The 15289-nt window shown below is 34.1% G+C and overlaps 1 protein-coding gene across 6 annotated transcripts in view; it reads right to left on the bottom strand.

The window, feature by feature from the left end:
* Col11a1 (collagen, type XI, alpha 1) overlaps positions 1 to 15289 on the bottom strand; it is a 190278-nt gene that overhangs the window by 89441 nt on the left and 85548 nt on the right. For 5 of the 6 annotated variants that reach the window (XR_375486.1, XM_006500969.1, XM_006500971.1 and 2 more), the window contains 6 exons: positions 14802 to 14846; positions 9873 to 9926; positions 7516 to 7560; positions 7088 to 7141; positions 6964 to 7008; positions 1889 to 1942 (listed from right to left, as the gene is read on the bottom strand). Coding sequence is in view for 5 of the 6 variants with exons in the window: in XM_006500969.1 (XP_006501032.1) it covers positions 1889 to 1942; positions 6964 to 7008; positions 7088 to 7141; positions 7516 to 7560; positions 9873 to 9926; positions 14802 to 14846 (297 nt within the window). In the remaining variant the exon portion in view is untranslated. Of the gene's footprint in view, positions 1 to 1888; positions 1943 to 6963; positions 7009 to 7087; positions 7142 to 7515; positions 7561 to 9872; positions 9927 to 14801; positions 14847 to 15289 lie in introns of those variants that run through there. The other variant, XM_030252409.1, reaches the window with a different exon arrangement.

Below are 15289 nucleotides of genomic sequence, written 5' to 3'. Positions count from 1 at the left end.
CTACCAAATAGCTTCATATATGTGGGATGAAAGAGAGAGGAGAAAGAAATGGGAGAGGGAGGGAGAGAAGGAGTGAGGAGGGTAGGAAGGAAAAGAAGAGGAGGAGAGACAGAGAAAGAATGAAGAACAGAGATTAGAAAGCAGTTTTGTAAACTATCATTGATAACGCAAAAATCTTCATTTGGGACTTTGAAAAATTGTAGTGAACACATTAGCAGCTGAATTTTAAACGAATCGTCTCCCATAATGTATGGCCTTCACATGTAGTTCACAGAATCCCAACTACTCTGAGGTTTGTTTCTTTGCTCACATAGGTTGTACACTTATATGAGTTATAAAATAAATCTTCTCTGGAATGAATTTAATGTGCTACAAGTCAGGCAATCTATTTCAAAATAAAATTATTTCCAGATATAAAAGGTGTAAAAAAACACTAACTTCACACTCTGAAATACTGAAAAATCATAAAAATTAAGATGCATGAAAGTTGCACAGTATGACAGTCAAGCATCAGAGTCATAATAAATCCACAAAATTAAAATAAAACCACATTCTTTTCTTCTACTCATTTGACCATACTATTCTGAAACTGCCATGAACAGTGATTCTCTATTTTATATAGACGTTGATCAGGTTGGCGCTTAATGATTCCATTGTTGAGGTGAGACATATCAAAATGTATTTGGCTGTATAACTCAGTAGGAGAATGCTTGTCTAGCATTTTCAAAATACAGAATTACATATTCAAAACTACAAAGAAATGTATTTAGTACACATAACCTGAAATCTCTATTAAGCACAGCTTTTCTTAAAAGCACATCAAGCATGCAGGGTGGTTCATGGCTTTAATCTCAGCACTCAGAAGGCAGAGGTGCATGGTCTTTGTGAGTTTGATGCCAACCAGGGCAGGATAGGGAGTGCAAGTCTAGCTATGACTAAAAAATAAGTCGCTGTCCCCAAACAAAAACTCAAGCAAAGTGGAAGGAAAAGAATGCATAAAGAGTATTTTTAATGTATAGTTGAGTAAAATTATCTAGCATCTAACACAAAGCTGTCAAATTACTAGAAGTCAGATGTTTTAAGTTCTTTCTCCATTACATCTATGCTTTTAATATGATGGTTTTATTAGAGAATAACCTAATGGGCATGCATGCATGCATGCATACATACATACATACATACATACATACATACATATATACATACATATATACAATACAATACATACATACATACAATACATACATACATACAATACATACATACATACATTTGTGTGCTCCTATAAAATTTAAAATAACATATAGTAATACCCTGTCACTATACTGTTTATACAAACGTTATATTGTCCATTCTTTACATAACTGAAGTGATCTGTCTTCAATATTTCATTTAACCTCTGTGTTCTGTATTTAATGCTAAGAAATAATATACGTGTACATTGTGTTATCTAATGTGTATGTTGGTTTGAAGCAAGCTAGAGTCATTCTGGAAAAAGAACTTCAGTTGAGAAAGTATCCATACCAAATTGATCTGTGTATTTTACGTTTATTTTCTTTATTGAAGATGGATGTGGAACATTTGTTCGACTACTGGGACAATAGTCCTGGGTGCAGTAAGAAAGCAAACCGACCAAGCTGTTAAGAGGAAGGCAGTGAGCAGCACTCTTTCACGACCTCTGTATCAGCTCCTGCCTCCAAGTTCCTCCCCTGCTTCGAGTCTTCCCTAACATCTATTAGTGACAGTCATTTCCCTGTAACTGTAAGGAAAATAAACCCCTTTCTTTTCAAGTTTCTTTCGACCATGGTGCTTTATCTCAGCAGTAGAAGACTTAACTAAAACATGCAGTGTATTAAAAATGTATGGATTAAAATTTCTTTTTACTCACTCTGTCACCTTTAAGACCCATGTCACCTTTGAATCCTGGAAAGCCATCTTCACCCTAAAAAATAACATGAATAAAGAAAATTTTAATCAATGATTTGAATCATCCAAAATAAACCTATGTAAAATGAATATAGTAATTAGAAGAAGCTCCTGAGATACATAAAATTCCAGTCATGAAGCCATGCCTCCTCTGTTCCATCCCTGACCTACTGCTTCCTGATGTCCAGAGTCCTATCACACTTCTGCAATGATTGAGTATATGTCACAGAGGTTTTCACATACATATTCACTATGTCTTCCCTGTCTCTTGAAGAAAATAGCTGTTCTTTTTATATTAGAATTTCTTTTAAATATTTAAACATAAAGTAATATTTAAATAATTTTAATTAACATAAATTAATGAACATGACAAAATGCTTTTGCGCTAAGTCACTCATTTGTACATAAGAATATTCATGATGCTCAGTTTTTTCCAGTGATCTGACACTGGGAATGTCAAACACTCTGGAAAAGTCTGAGGTTCAGGAGTAGTTGATCAACATATAATGGACTCCATAACGCTCTGTGTGGTTTTATTACTTACAATTTGGTGCCAACTTTCTTGTTTTGTTTTGTTTTCTGCTTGAGTATTGTTTTATTTTGTTTTCTTAGTTTTGGAGGGGTTGTTAGTTTGAGACAGAACTTAAAGTTAGGAGAGTAAGAAGGAAGTGAGGATCTGAAAAGACTTGGGGGAGCAGAAGAATATAATCAAAGTATATTAAAATTTAAATATATTTTAAATAATAAAATATAATAAAAGAAGAAAGAATATTCATGGTTTATGTAATTTGCATTTAATAAATATCTTGTGTCTCAAATTGACCTCTAGTCTGTGTTGTGTTATCTGGTGAAGAATAAGCAAATTCTCAATTCCCCTTACATATACAGATTGACAGTTTTGCCATCCCTTGCTCAGAAAGAAGATTCTCTATGTGAGCATCCTTTTGCAGATAGAAGAGACAGTGTGACTATGCAAATATTTTATGCTTCTCATCCGGAAGTTAGAAAGTTTCAGAGATAGTTTACTGCTTCTTTAATTTCAAGGAAAACAAGGTGGTTTGGATTTTCATAATATTTTAAATAGAAACTTATTGTGTTCAAAGTCAGGTAAACATTTTGAAGATATTTTTTATGGTATCAAAAATAGATGAAGATAGAACACCACATAGTTTAGTTGTTCTCTGAGAATTTGTACAATGTATTTTGGCCATATTTATGCCCTCTCCCAAGACCTCCCAGACACAGAACCCTCCCTATCTATTCAATGTTTTAGCCTCTCTTGTACCAGTCAACTCATAATTCTGACTTAATATTCTCCTTGAGTTAAAATTTCCTCATAAAATTAACTTTGACTTTGTGTGTGCTCCAAAATTGATATCCATTATGACAAAAATATGCCTTTTTGCACTTAATCACAATAGGCCATTGTTTCCACTGTGTGATAGAACCAATAATCATTCCTAATTAGCCAATAGGTCCATTTTAAATCCCTGACAACTTAGGAATCAAGATATTCAATATGCACTAAGTGAACATATAGAAAAATATTCAAGTTTTAGTTGGCAATCTATAAATTATATAAAGGCCAAGAAGATGTCATCATTTCAACCATAAAGACTACATGAAATGTGAACCCAAGGCTCATGCTTTGAATGTTTGTTCTTTTTTTGTTTTTTGTTTTTGTTTTTGTTTTTGTTTTTTTGACTGTGAGCATTCAGAAGCTGTGGCCACTTGGCAGGAGTTCACTAAGGCAGCATTTGAGCATGGTAGTCAGCTTCAAGTTTCTGCCATGTCTGCACGGCACAATCGAGTCTTATCTGTTATAACTTCCCCATCATGGTTGACTGACACTAATGAAATCATGGCCTCAAACAAAGCCTTTTCATTGTTTCACCCTTGGTTTTGTTGCTGTAGTAGTTTTTAATGTTTCTCAAAAGACATTGAAGGCAGAATAGAGAGGCAACTCACAAAATATGAGAAAACAAATAGACCCATATGTACATTAAAGGATGATCATCATCAATACTCAACATCATTAATCATTAGGAAAATGAAAATAAGTGGGAATGAGTCCCACTAAGTACGAGGAAAGGGTGTGTGTGTTTACAAGAGTGTAAAGCTATCTGAAATTCTGTGCTGTAAGAGAAAACGAAAATTGGATGGACTACAGAATTATAAATTAAAATGAAAATTTTAGTTCTAAATATGTACAATATAAACAGATACAGTATCTAGAGAACTATTGATTCACCTATATTTGTGGGCATAATAGCAAAAATATAGTAGCAATCAAAAAAGTATACTAATGAACAGACAAAAATAGCTGACATACGTGATGAAATGAAATTTAGCTTTAAAAGAAAAGAGGACTTAGCTACTGCACAGATTTGAGGACCTTGCGTGGTTGCATGAAATATTTTGATGCAGGGAAATGAAAGACTAAACGTGGATATGGTGACCAAAGCTACAACGTGTCTAAAGGAGCATCGGCAGGCTGTTTCCTCAGAAGTAAACCATGATGCTTTCAAGTCTCTAGTGACAACATGGCCTTTTAAAGAACAGGCTGCTCTGTGTACTGAATGCCTCAAGAGCAATGGAAAAGGTTTTAGAGCTGAAATTGGCCATTCACTGCCTATCCATTTCTGTCATTGCTGTCTCCCCTGAGACAAAGGTAATTACAGAGTTGCCAAGTTCAGTTTAAAGAAAGCTGTGTGCTGTATCTAAGAGTCAGTAAAAGTTGTGAGGGTTGTTTTGAATAATCCTAGTTAGTTGGTTTGGTTTTATTTTACTTTGCTTCAATTTATATATTTACTCAAGTTGTTTTTGTTTTTTAAACAAAACAACAAAGGTTATTCTGGCATCCTTCTACATATTTCTCATTACTGAAAAATTACGATGCAGTTTCTTTAGGCATATCATTGCTTGTCATTAACATTCCAAGTTATGAGATTTCAAGTTCTAAAATTAACAAATCTTAATTTTCAGAACAAAAAGATGATGTTGAATTTGTTTAGAGCTACAAAATAATTCACCTATATGGTTTTTTGGTTTTTCCCTCTGACAGGAGATGTCAGGGCACATATGAAATCAAAAGCCTGGAGAATTAGAATCTCTGTATACTAACTCCCGCTTTCACCACGTAATAACCAGGAGTATTCTTACAGAGTATGGAGAATATTTTTATTTACTTTGGGATTGTTGAAGTTTTGGTGATTCAGTTTCTTAGTAGTACTGTTCTAGAGAAGCTCCTGCCAAAGAAGCTACACTGCCCTATAACAAACCTTCCGTCTCTTCCTAATCTACAATGGGCTATATAAACTATTATTTAATCTTAATTATTTTACCTAAAATCCTCAAACTTTAGATAAAGAATAAATCATTTGTTTGTCATCCTACGTAGGATCAAAGGTAGAGCATTTACAAATTTAGATTTAAAGATAAAGTATAAAAGAATGGAAAAAAGTCTCCCTCTTTGACATTTATTCTAGATTATATTATAACCAGAGTCCAGAATGTTGATTCTAATTTAAACTTTTAATTATTGGCCATTTGTTTTATTGTTTCCCCGGAAACCAACAAAAATTCAAGGTAACCAATAATTTCTTGGCACTTCAATGTAAGAAGTGTGCTGTTTATTCTTTGCATTGATGCTTCCTCATTTGCTTCTTAACATCCATAATTTATTTTGTTTGCACTTTGCAACTGATCCTCCCTCTAGAAACTTACCACACTTCACCTAAATTAAGCACTTTTCTTTTAAACATGAACTATTAAAAAATCATTGGTAGGTATTAATCCCAGGAGACCCATTGAATTAGTGTTTAACATGAACAAGTGCATATGTCAAAGAACAGAAAACATATAATACAATTACAAGTCAGCATTGGCAGACCATCACTGCTGCCCTAAAATCACAGAAAGGCACTAAGCCATGTCGATCCATGATGATCAAGATGAACTGGGATTGTCAAAATAGCAGACTTAGTTGAAAAGGCACCACATTTTTTCCAAGAATAAAATTAACTATATACTGCACACACTTGCTATCTTTTAGGATTATTTTCTGCACAAAAATAACTTTTGGTAGGAATAATTTATGGTTAGTTTTTCTATTCCCCTATTAAAACTAAGTGTATTCAATTAACACTCATATGCTTCAAAATTAAATTATTTCCTTGAAATCAATGTAGTAATGCTCTTAAATATTTATATTTATTTCAACAAAACTACTAATAAGCCAGACTTTGTGTTTATAATTTATGCTTAAATATTTATACAATTTTAATAAGAATTAGACCTGATCCTGATTACTAAAAGTAACTCTTTATTATTGAAAACTTACCTTTAAAGAATTTAAGGATGTGCAAATATATTTATAAACGAATTTAAATCTTGAAGAAAAATAGGAAATCTTCTAAGTGCACTTTTCTTCAAGAAAAAATAGGAAATCCCCTAACCCTATTAACATGCCATAACCTTTATTAGCCCGAGGCACCTACATTTATCTACCTCTACTTGGTCTTCATTTTATTTCCCTCCAATAATATTGTTGCTTCAAATATAACATCAGGTAAGAAGACATGATTTTTTCCAGTCACACACACACACACACACACACACACACACACACACTCATGTTTTTATATTTTCTATTTGTTTTAGCTTATGAGTTTGGGGGTGGGGGCTCTAGTAGAGACAAAACAAGCCCTATTAACATATAACTGGAAATTGTCCGTGTGTCAGAGCCAGTCCATGCAGACTGACAAGCTTAAGGTTTAATCGAGTCAAACACATGCATTTAAAAGGGATTCAGTGCTCACGCGTGGCATTTGCTGGCATCTGTGCTACAATTTAGCTCTTACTCTGGGACACCAAATTTCTTTTTATGGGTCCTGAGATAAATTTATACTCACAATGTCTGGCTTGTAAGTAATTGTTCTATGTATTTGAGAAATAAACAAAAAGGCCCACTGATTATACTTTAATTTTTATACACTGGATGCTTAGAAGTTAAAACGACCTAAAATCATATGTTACCTTTTCGCCTTTAGAGCCCTTGAGACCTCTGACACCATCTGCTCCCTATGGAACAAATAGAAACATTAAGGACAACAACACTTCACTGAGAAATGAAATAGTGTGAAAATAATTTAGCATTTACCTTTACTCCACGGGGACCAGGATAACCAATAGGCCCCTGAGGACCAGGAGGACCCTGTAAAAGATCCATTGTGACTTACATGTATGTAACATAACATACATTGGCAAAACTACTCATTCATATACTGCGGTGTTGTTGAATAAAGATTTCAGGAAATACTAGGTAAAAATTTAATATTTACATAAGTAATTTACAGAGATTCAGTAATTCTTATTAGAATTCATCATAAGTATGATAATTTATTCTATGTACACTAAATATATAGACTACAGATCTGCCACCATGAGAATTCTTTATACAAAAATTATGAGTCAATTTTCTAAATTTGCTATCATAAAATTATAGTTAGCTATCATAGGTGTACTTGCTTATTATATCAAAAGCACTTATAATTTGACAGGACCTTCAATAGATGCTCTGTAACTTACCAGGGCACCCTTTTCTCCAGACTGGCCTTCTTTCCCAGGATGACCCTACATGGAGCAAACATACACTGGTAAAGACGTGATATTAATGGTAACTGTTAACCTTGTTAACCCCCGCCTCATTAAAAAAAATCAGACCATTTTTATGTCCTAGATGGAATGTTCAGTCTTAATTTAAATGTTAAGGACTAGGTAATTGTACCCTGAATATCCTGACATTATAAGGAGCCTTTAATCATGGTTCTTCTGTTACTAGGAGACTTTCTAATGCCAAGACTGATTGTATATTCTTTATGTTCTGTGCCCTGGGGAACCAATCATAATGGAAGTCAGTAGAATTATTTTGTGTAGTTACCCACAAAAAGCTTAGACCAGAAACAACCATCCAACAGCTCTTCTTGCACCTATGTATAGGCTTTTATAGTATCAGCTGCCCCTGGGATGGAGCCCAACAAAAAGTGACTACTACATCAATATAAAAAACTATTTTGAATAAGACTTCCATTTTGAATAGTGGTCTAGTAAAGTTTACGTTTCCAAGACCTCCCTGGGAACTGATATCCTACTTGTCAAAAAGAAACATTTAATGGCATCCTGGTTGGTATGTTAAGACATGAATGTGAGGCAAGTCCCATCCTCCTGACAAATTAAAGCATGAATATAAGACAAGGTAAGACCTCTGCCACAGTTGAATAGGACAACCAAGGGAAACAGGATAAGTTTACAACAAAGATATGTTCCCGTGAAAACCTCCTATCCCTAAATCCTGATTGGTAAAATAACTTGACACAGATATTTGTGGATTTGGACTTTAAAACCCTGTAGGATCTTAACTCAATATTGTGGTTCAGTTCCTGAATCTAGACCTGTCATGCCTGGTCAACCAGTCTTGGGGCATATGCTCAATAAACTATTCCTTTCTGACTGAGATCAGTGCCCATGTGGTTTGTGAGCTAATTCCTGAACACCAACAATCATGTGATTTATTTGAAAAGATTATTAAAAACTGTACAAGTATAGTAACTTTTAATAACATTGAAAACTGGTAGTTAGAGAAAAACATATTTGATGAGTATGTGTTTCATTAAATATGAAATCCTTTTCAAACTTCAGAAAAAGCACATAAATTAATAAATCTGGTAATAACAATTCAATCTCAAAGTCTTAAACAAAGCAAATTACATTTGGTTGATATTCTTTATGCAAACAAGAGCACCTTCAAAAGTCAGTAAGAATATGTAATAGGAATATATAGAAAAACTAAAGATTCTAATCATATTATCATGCTATTCAGATGTCATTAATAAAAAATGTGTGCAGTTTATACACTCTATAACCACAGGTAGAAACAGAATAAGAAATCTTGTATCTTGCTTGTCAGTAGACAAGTAAGTTTGAAGATACAACATACATAACAATTTTAAAATGAAGGCAGAAATTATATGTATCTGTGAAAAAGAGTAAATAACAGATATTTCTAAATTTCCAGAGGAGGAGGAATGCCCCTATAGCCTGAAGAATTTTCATGGATAATGTAGGAAGAAAGCAGTGACTGTCATGTACCTTCATCTGGCCTCTCTGGTTTCTAGGTTTATGGTCACTTACACAAATTAGAGTCTTTCAACAAGAGGGGAATCTCAGTTGAAAAAATGGCCTAATCAGACTGGCCTACAAGCAATGCTATGAAGCATCTTCTTATAGAGGTTGGGAGGACCAAGCTTATTTTCTGTGGTACCCAGCTGGGACAAGTTGTCCTGGAGGCTATAAGGAAGCAGGCTGAGCAAGCCAAGAAGGACAAGACTGACTCAGCATTCCTCCACGGCCTCTGCATTAGTTCCTCCCTATGTTCCTACCCTGCTTGATGTCCTGTCCAAACTTCTTTCAGTGAGGGATGATAACCTGGAACTAAACAAGCCCTTTCCTCCCCAGGTTGTTGTTGGTTGTGGGGTTCTATTAATCAAAATCCTAAGACAGAAAGACTCCAAGAGGCAAGTTAAAAAGGGAATGAACTCATGTTCTCTATGAGAAGTAATGTACACCAAATAAAATAGCCACTGAAAATCCAAGCAGGCTGAAATAGATATCAGAAAGCAACATGTGGAATTACGAAGAAGGGATTTGGGCAAGTTCTGCTATGCAAGATGTGGGTTATTTCATATAGAAGCTTGAAGCTTCCCAACAAATGAGACGTATATTTCTTTATAGAAATGGTATTGCATTCTAAAGAAACCAATGTTTAGTTACGAATCCATTCATTTCTATTCCTGCCTATACATAATTATTTATGAGACATATGTCAAAATTGTATTTTAAGATTGCTTATGGAAATGTCCATGACAACACAGACAGCTTTGACTTACAGGAGGTCCATCAGCACCAGGAAGTCCCGCAAGCCCTGGTTTTCCTTGTGGCCCCTAATCAAAAGGAGGAGAATATGATTTAAAAGAAAGAAAAATATAAAAATTCCTACATGGTGGATATCAGTACAACACTAATAACAGCATGGACTTGAGAGTGTGTCTTCCACCCCTAAATGCTCATAGTACCATAAATAACCAAAAACACAGTACGTGATGACAAATGATTTTGAACTTAACAAATATCAAAATATGTTATGTTTAGTCAGCTTGGTTGTTTTAAATGTTTCATTATTAAAGTTGACAAGTTAGTTTTTAGGTGATACAGTAAATTATCACTAACAGAACAAAACTGCAAATAATACAGGTCAAGAAAAGCATTCAATCATAACACTGAGTAAGCCTCAGAGAAAGCTTTGGAAATTTTCACTGACAATGTTATATAAGAATCTACCCAAATTACCCAGTTATGAGCTCTTCTGAATGCTTTGAAAATAATAGACCAAATACATGACAGTGACACCATAAGATTAAAATAAAGACAAAATATTCTTAATGCTATCCTCTTAATGTCAGAGGAGACAATTATTACTTGGGTATTTGTGGTAATGTAACCAAATAAATGTGTTCTTGGTTGTATAAAAGCATTACATGAATAACTGTATATACTATTTGACTCTTTTTGTTTGTTTGTTTGTTTGTTTGTTTGTTTGATTTTTGTTTTTTTGGGTGTTTTGTTTTGTTTTGTTTTGTTTTGTTTTTTTGGTTTGGTTTGGTTTTTTGAGGCAGGGTTTCTCTGTATAGCCCTGGCTGTCCTGGAACTCACTCTGTAGACCAGACTGGCCTCAGACTCAGAAATCTGCCTGCCTCTGCCTCCCGAGTGCTGGGATTAAAGGCATGTGCCACCACACCCGGCACTATTTGACTCTTGATTACAGTGATAAATGAATACATTTACAGTTAATATATTTACTACATTACACTTCTGCTTAATGAAGGATAAGTTTACTCTAAAATAGTTTATTTTGTCAGCCCATACACATACATCTCTTGATTTTGTCAAGAGGCTGCATCAATTTATATCATCTAGATTTGCACAATATGCTTGTTATACTATACACTTCTATATGTAGTATATAATAGACTACTCTATTATTAACAAACATGAATACAATCAGAGTTCTAGTGATGGATAACCAGGTTTTTAAACTCTTCTACTAAATATAAGTTCCTGGATGACTTATTAGGGTCTGTTAAGTGTATATTTATTTTGATATAAAAGGTGCATAAACTAATATGTGTCTAACAGAAGACTAAAATGTAACTGCTCGGTGGATCACTCTGGTCCTTTTTCAACTGTTGAGTGTTTCTAATTCCATGTGACCTCATCATTTCTAAACGTAGAACACTGTAAAGAAAAATACTGCAAGGAAACCCTTTCTTAAGAGAAACTTAAGTGTTCTAATGGGGATGTTAAATTTATGAAGCCCAGGGCAATATTGTTTGCAGTTCATTTCACCTGCCAAGATGTGAGAAGGGTTGATAGTGGAGAAGGGATGTCAGCAGCACGTCTGAATCTCCAAGACAGGCCACAGCATTTCCATTGTTAGAGGGTATTTAAGGTAAGCATTGTACCCATGGTGACTGGGAAGCACCAATTAAATCATGTGTAACAAAAAGCAGGGAAACATTACCTCTTAAAAATGACTTTCATATATTAAGTTATTTGTATCCTTTTGGAAGGGCTTAAAGTTTTCAGTTCTTCCCAACAATATGCAGCCCTATTACATTCTGTAGTCATTACCTTACCGAATATTTAATTGCAGTATTTTGTCTGTCACTTAAGTTACTCTTTATTTAAAGGCACTGATCTTGTTTCGTCAAAACAAATTAAGTAAACCAACATAGCCTGAGTCCCTGCATTATTGTCACAAGTAGAGGTGCCGATGGTTTGGCACACAATGTTAGATGGATCTTTGCCGTTGATATATATTTATTTGAGGAAAGACAAGAAATATTAAAACTCTGCCAAAATAAGATAATTTTAAAATGAAATTGAATTCAATCCATCTCCTTATGAATGGAGGTTTCATGACAACAAAATGTTTTATCTGCATTTTTAACTCCCAATGCTGTCCCTAGTGAGGTGGGAATAAAGATGAATGAATGTCATATGTTCCATATTCTAATAAAAGTTAAAATTTATGAAGTGTTTCTATGTACTATGTTAAGCAATTTATATGCATGATCCACTTTGTCTGAGTGAGTCCCAGGAAATATCAACATCTGTTATTATGTGACATGTGACATAGTCATAGTCTGTATGCATATAGTCATTCAAGTTTTCAAAGTCACCGTCTTTAATAGACATTTACTTTGTGTCTTGGTATTTCTCACTGAGCTCAGAGAGTCACATCATTTGTTTTCTGTAAATCAATTAACATGTGAGTAATATGAACTCTAAACTCACAAATTAAATCACAGGAAATGCTCTCCTTGTCAAAAATGTCAGAGTGAATAACAGAGGTAGTTTATCATTGCAAACTACTAGTAACCTTTATTAGAAATATAGTAAAAATGCTGAAATAACTTTATATGAAAGTTCTTAGATATTAAAATATCTTACCATAGTATGATAATAAATATTAAATTATACATTAAATAATTATTCTTTACAAACTTTAAAGTAAATAAAATATTTACTACCTGGTGTAGGCAAAATATTAAGTACAGACCATATATGCAACCTTTAAGTATATGCCCTTTTAAGTTTCTTGTCCTTTTGATAGGACAAGATCATCTTTGAATTCAGAAAGTGGATATGCTTGGGACAGAGAAAATACTGGAGTACAATGTGAACTAAGCTGCAGTGAGCCAAACCATATATTTTACTTTGGGTTCTAAAAATGGAATTAAATATACTCATTTTGCCAAGGAAAAATTCCTCTTAACAATCCAAGGAACACATAATAAGGGCCTGTTGGAAATTTATCAGGTACATATTTGCAATTTGTAATATAGACGTGAGGTTTATGAAGTGCTAAACAGAAGATACGAGTAGTCAAGCTTAAGTTTACTGATCTAAAATAGAGACTCAAGGTGAACAGTGCTGCTCAGTAATATATTGCTTGCCAAATAAATGGCTTAAAATAGTCTTTAGAACATATCTAAATTTCATGCTGTACTTTTCAACACCACCAATACACTGCATGATCTAATTATCCCCATAAATAATGAACTTCAATAGTCCCTAAACAAAGGAAGTACAGGATTAGTCAAACGTGGTGGTATACATCTTTAATCCCAACACTAAGGAGATGGAAGCGGGCATGTCCCAGTGAGTTAGAAAACAACCTGGACCACATAGAGTTTCAAGTCAGACAAACCAACATGGTGAACCCCTGACAACTCTATTCTGAATGGAATACTTATTGCAAAAAAAAAAAAAAAAAAAAAAAAAAAAAAAAAAAAAGATCATATTATAGATATACGCTCTCACTTGTGTAAGACCCAAAGTATTATAAAATGAAAAATAAGCACAAAGACTACATAGTGCTATGGTGAAATTTCTGCTTTAAACATTAACATTTCATTACTATAAAATATTCAGATGGAAAGTATACAGACAGAAAGCAAAGAGACTGTTGGCTAGAATTGTAGAATGGAAAGCCTTCTTAGGGTGGTATAAATATTTTAAAAATTAAGTATTTGTACAACTCTGTTAATTTACTAAAAACCACTCTCTCATGTTAAGCTATACAAGTGACCTTTATAATGTGTAAATTTACATGAGTAAATGTATTGATTTTTCTCAGAACCAGTTATATTCACTGAAATTCACAAAAATAAGAAAAAAATCACTACAAAGAGCCAGCTAATGACTGCCCTGTAATCAAAGCAGAAATGAAGTACTACTTGGGGAATCTCTCAAAGGAAAACAGAGGAAAGCCATCTCTTTAAGTACACCGTATATTCTTGCTGTCATCCAGATACAGAGTTAGTACCAAGAATATTATTTGTCACCTACACCAAAATGGGCCAGTGAAATATTAAAAGTACTCTTTAAGTAGATCATACAACAAGTTTTATTGAAAGAAAATGTAATTATAGTAAAAAAAAAAATGTATAGATTTTATGTGCTGGAGAGGTGACTCCGTGGTTAAGCATTGGTTTCACTTCCAGATGACCTGGTTTCAATTTGCAGCACCAACTTAGCAGCACACAACAACCTGTAACTGCACTTCTAACAGATTTGAAGCCCTCTTATGGCCTCCACAGGCCTGCACACATGAGGTGCACAGACGATTATGAAGAAAACACTCACACACAGAATAAAGTTTATTTACAAATAATATAATTTAAGCTATATTTTATAAACTTATTTACTTAAAAACTTTCAATAAATCAAGCCATCACATACTACAATGAATCAGACACAAAGATTATACAAACTGACTTTTTTTAAGTTATAATTCTGTCATGGATATCTTGTTTTGGATGATAGATGAGTGCATAAAATGTATTAAATAGTGAAAGTATGAAATGTAATGTCAAGAGCTTCCATTCTGAATGCCTAGTTCTAACAGTAAAGAAGTTTAAAGTTTACAGATGTTGAGTCAATTACAGATTTTAAATAACAAGAAAGTAAAGAGAAAATAAAGAGAAAACAATCATCCCAATTAGTTACGGAGATTATCATTATTGATAATGTTACCTGCTATCTAAGTCAAAACTACACCTTAAATAGGTTTAAATTCCATTCAACCTTTAAATAAATTATATCCAACTTTTATTACCGTGATGATAATTCAGGTTACTACAAAACTTTGATAATAGGTAGGGAAAGTATGGAGATACCTTATCCACAAGACTAGACTTCCCCCTGTTGTAAAGTAGATTACCAGTGGTTATGAGAACACTAGAACAACTTACTTTTTCTCCTGGAGGGCCAATTGGGCCTTGTGGACCAGGAAGTCCCTATTATAAAAGAATTTATTTAATGTCAGGAATCATTTCAGAAGGACACATATTCACAATACATAATTAAATCTATTGCACTTGTATTGATTCACAAGAACTTTGATCTCTCTCTCTCTCTCTCTCTCTCTCTCTCTCTCTCTCTCTCTCTCTCTCTCTCTCTCTCTCTCTCCCTCTCCCTCTCCCTCTCCCTCTCCCTCTCCCTCTCCCTCTCCCTGTCTCTCTCTCTCTCCTCTCTCATCACTCTTGCATCTGTCCCTCTCCCTTTCCCTACCTCCTCCCTCTCCCTTTTGCTATTCTTCTCTCTAAAACATACATACATACATACACACACACACACACACACACACACACAAACACACAAACACACGTGCACATGCACACACTCCCTCTGCTTCACAGAGAGTTCTTGAGCAGTTTGAGGAGTTTTCATAAACTCCCCT

Source organism: Mus musculus, chromosome 3 (genome assembly GCF_000001635.26).
Source record: "Mus musculus strain C57BL/6J chromosome 3, GRCm38.p6 C57BL/6J".
Taxonomy (NCBI): domain Eukaryota; kingdom Metazoa; phylum Chordata; class Mammalia; order Rodentia; family Muridae; genus Mus; species Mus musculus.
The sequence above is the reverse complement of the archived record's forward strand: the minus strand, read 5'-3'. Positions and strand labels throughout refer to the sequence as shown.